At 51.3% G+C, this 4,372-nt stretch overlaps 1 protein-coding gene across 1 annotated transcript; it reads left to right on the forward strand.

Annotated features, from left to right (window-relative positions):
* Nucleotides 1-1,322: 1,322 nt before the first annotated feature.
* Nucleotides 1,323-3,359, forward strand: LOC308319453 (transmembrane and coiled-coil domain-containing protein 4-like; the record flags this gene model as incomplete). The annotated part of the gene is made up of 1 exon (XM_080769549.1): nt 1,323-3,359. One exon carries the CDS (start codon nt 1,323-1,325, stop codon nt 3,357-3,359), a length of 2,037 nt encoding a protein of 678 aa, XP_080625675.1.
* Nucleotides 3,360-4,372: the final 1,013 nt, after the last annotated feature.

Genomic DNA, 4,372 nt, shown 5'->3' on the forward strand with positions numbered 1-4,372 from the left:
GCATAAGGTTTACACAACATGGTGTGACAGTATACCTGTCACGCCATATGACTTTTTTGTCACATGCACCATATGATCATAATAGTAATACAAGTGTCCGTGGGGGGATTTATCGATAGAGGGAAAAGGGGGGCTGTACTATACCAATTAAGACCTGAGGCCAATTCTACAAATGTCTTCTAAATCCTAACAAAAAAACATATGATATCAGTGGTGTTCAGGGACCCACAAAAGTATACCGTATGTATTTGGCCATGGACCTGCAAGATTTTGTTCCAGGGAATCTCCCGGTACCAGAAGCAAGGATTTGAAAAAGATCAGTGGTGAAAAGTAACTAAGTACTATGTACTTAAGTACTGTACTTAATTACATGTTTGAGGTACTTTACTGGAGTATTTCTAATTGTCAATACCTTTACTTGTATTCCATTACAGTTACTAGTTAGTAGATTTTGATTATTGTTACAAAACATACACTTTATTCCTATATACATTTTGGCCATTTGAAAATAGCCGATCTACAAGCTCACATTGCGTTGCATCTCTGGTACATTTTATCAATGCAGTGCTGCATTAAAATGTAGACTTAATAAAACATAGCAGCCCTAGCTGCCCTACAAGTATTAAAGGGACAAGGAAGGACAGACAGATGTCCATATATTTATTTATTCATCCATAAAGAATGCTACTGATGTTGATGATGACCAACACCGATTTGTGCGCGTCCCATGGGTGCCTCTGATACGACCATATATGGAAGTATAGGACGGATCATTGACGGTGTGGCGTACGTAGGTGTGAGATTTGCGTAGCGGCCCAAAAGTTTCAGGAAGTTTCCAAAGAAATCAAAACATTTCCATAATGAACCTCACTAACAACCCGGAAAGCTGGCCATAGGAGGGGCTACCCCCCCCCCCCCCCCCCCCAAAAAAAGTAAAAGAAAAAGATTTTTTTTATACATTATATCATCCTTGTCGGGTTTCTGCCTGACAGGGATGATATAATGTATTTTTGTACATTTGGTCCCTGGGGGAGACATCTATGACAACACAGCAGTGAAGATACAGACTTTGCAAAGTATTGTGTGACAACATGCGTGACGTCACCGTGATGTGGCCATGAGGTTCAAACAAGAAGATCGGTTCTTTTTGGCAAGCGGCACCGTCCCGCATTAAATAACAGCGGCGGCATCAGTAAAAACTTTTTTTCTACAGCCTCGAGCACAGCTCTGTCCCACGGCAGCAGCAGAAGACTTCACGCCATGACGGAGTTGCAAATAACGTTTACACTGTGCAGAAGAATAGTCAACAAACCACGACAACAATGGATGAAAAAGAGACACACACAGGAAGAAACTTGACTCCAGAAGACGGAGGAGGGTCGTCAGCATTGCAGCCCGGCAGCCAGATGATTGGGAGACAGCTGTCGGAACCAGGGCGCTTCGCCTACGCTGCGCTGTGCGCTGTTTCCTTGGGTCGGCTGTTTGGCGGGCCTGAAAACAGAGCATTTGTGGAACGGTATGTGGAGGGCCTGGCGGTGAGCTGGCTGGGCCTGGACGGGTCCATCATGCCCGTCATGACGGCCTTCATGTCGGGCCTGGGCTCCGAGGGTTCTGACACCTTCCACTCCATCCTCCAGGCTGACCCGCTGCTGCTGGGTGCTGGGGCGACGCCGATCGTACAGGACCTGGTGTCTTACTCCGTCCGGGACGGTCAGTACGACGCCAGAGCCAGGGTTCTGATCCGTCACGTCTGCTGTCTGCTGCGAGTGTCTCCCCAGCGACTGGAGGAGTTGGAGGACACCCTGGGAGAGAAGCTTGGCCGGGAGGCGGTCGAGGAGGATAGCCAAGAGGAGTCGTCTCGGAGGCTGAAAAGGGAGAGAGGACGAAGGTTCCGGCGGTACCTCCTGGTCGGCTTGGCCACTGTGGGGGGAGGGGCCGCGATTGGAGTGACGGGCGGACTGGCGGCGCCCCTGGTGGCGGCGGGAGCGGCCGCCGTGCTGGGAGCGGGGGCGGCCGCCGCCCTGGGCTCGGCTGCCGGCATCGCCGTCATGACTTCCCTGTTCGGAGCAGCGGGCGCCGGACTGACCGGATACAAGATGAACAACCGCGTGGGAGCCATAGAGGAGTTCCGGTTCCTCCCCCTGAGTTCATCCAGGAAGCACCTTCACCTCACCGTGGCAGTGAGCGGCTGGCTCGGTGGCGAATGCGACTCGTTCCAGGCGCCGTGGGGAAGCCTGGGAGATGGCTGCGGCGAGCGCTACTGCCTGGCGTGGGAGTCCCGCTTCCTCCGGGACCTGGGCTCAGCCATGACCTCGCTGCTGGAGGGCCTGTTCGGCATGGCGGCCCAGGAGGCCCTGAAGTACACGGTGCTGGCGGGCGTTGTGACGGCGCTGGCGTGGCCGGCATCTGTGCTGGCGGTGGCCGGTGTCATTGACAATCCCTGGTCCGTCTGCCTGGCGCGCTCGGCCGAGGCGGGAAAACACCTGGCCAACGTCCTGCGGGGCAGGCGCCAGGGCAGGCGTCCCGTCAGCCTCGTAGGCTTCGGCCTGGGAGCCAGGGTCGTCTACTACTGCCTGCAGGAGCTCGCAGATGATGGCGAGCGAGGCCTGGTGGAGGACGCGGTGCTGCTGGGCGCTCCCGTCCAAGGCTCCGGAAAGGAGTGGGAGAGGATTTCCGGGGTGGTGGCGGGCAGGATGGTGAACGGCTACTGCGGCGGGGACCGCCTCTTGGGGTTCCTGTACCGAGGCTCGGCCATACGGCTGTCCGTCGCCGGGCTGCAGCCGGTCGACGCGGGCAACGGGCGGCGTGTCGTCAACGTGGACCTGTGCTCCGTGGTGAAGGGACACCTGGACTACGTGCGTCACATGGACGCCATCTTGGTGGCGGTGGCCGTGGCCACCGGAAGAGTCCCAGGAGACTCCGGTGGTCTTTCTCATCAGACGGTGACCATAACAGAGGGTCTTCTACCTCATCAGACGGTGACCATAACAGAGGGGAAAGCCGAAGACATCCCTGATGATGATGAATACCTCGAGGAGCAAGTCACCGAGAAGCACTCATCCGCACGAACGGGTGAGACTGGCACACAACTAGAAACGGGTGAGACTGGCACACAAGTAGAAACGGGTGAGACTGGCACACAAGTAGAAACGGGTGAGACTGGCACACGAGTAGAAATGGGTGAGACTGGCACACAAGTAGAAACGGGTGAGGCTGGCACACAAGTAGAACTAGAAACGGGTGAGACTGGCACACAACTAGAAACGGGTGAGGCTGGCACACAAGTAGAAACGGGTGAGACTGGCACACGAGGACACAGAGAGGTGACAGAGGCAGAGGAAGGAGTGAGCAACGGATGAGAAGTTTCTGACTTGCTGGACGACTCCCTGAATGACAGGAGCATCTGATGGTGGAGAATTAGAGTCCAGCCGTTGCCACCCTCTTTAAACTAGGAAGGATAAACCCAGAATCTGGCTTGATTTTTTGTTCATGTTCAATTAAAACAAGAATCAGCCTTGAAAATGGAGGTACGCCATAAAAAACCCAGACAAAAATAGCCAAACATAGACCGACCTTTATGACCTAGATTCCGAGACATTCCAAGGCCTACTACCGGTAGTTACTTTGTAGATCTTGATTATGCCCTATAAACATTTTGGCTTTTTATAAATTAGAAAACTTGAGATGGGACATTCTGCACAATTAGTATAGTCCTACTTTTGGTACTTAAGTACATCTTGACTGTGACACCAATACTTTATACTTTCACTTAACAAATGTGAGTAATTCTTCCACCACTGATCTACAAGCTCATATTGTGGCACAAAGTGACGTGCTGAGCTTGTGTCTGCTATTTTTGAATAGCCAAAGTATAAACTAATGGTTCAAGTGGTTAAAAGATCGTGAAGCAAAACAATGTAAATGTCCCAATTCTTCCCAATATTTACCTGAACATTGTATCACACAATGGTAAAGGTCCTGGTATCCTGCAGATATCTGTATTTTATCATGCGGTATGGGGAAGAAAAAAAATCACACTTGTGTGAAGTTAGGGGCGCCCACTGTATTGATATCGGCCACATGACGTCTTACGTTGTCATTTAGTGCACTAAACAAACATTAAAGACCCTCGACTTTGCTGGCAAACAAATTATGACATAACTGCTCTAAAAACATTGTATTATCCTCAAAGTCCACAGACTTGGCTGGCAAACGAATTACGTCATAAGTGCTCTAAACAAATATTGTAAGTCTATGGACTTTGATGAATTATGGCAGCCCATGCATTGAAGGGGCTAGCGCCGCTCAAAAACATCAACAGTTTGAAGCAACAACAAAAGGGCCAAAGAAAAGACAACCAGTACACGTTGAG

Source organism: Protomyctophum bolini (assembly GCF_963924005.1).
Source record: "Protomyctophum bolini genome assembly, chromosome: 1".
In the NCBI taxonomy this organism is placed as follows: domain Eukaryota; kingdom Metazoa; phylum Chordata; class Actinopteri; order Myctophiformes; family Myctophidae; genus Protomyctophum; species Protomyctophum bolini.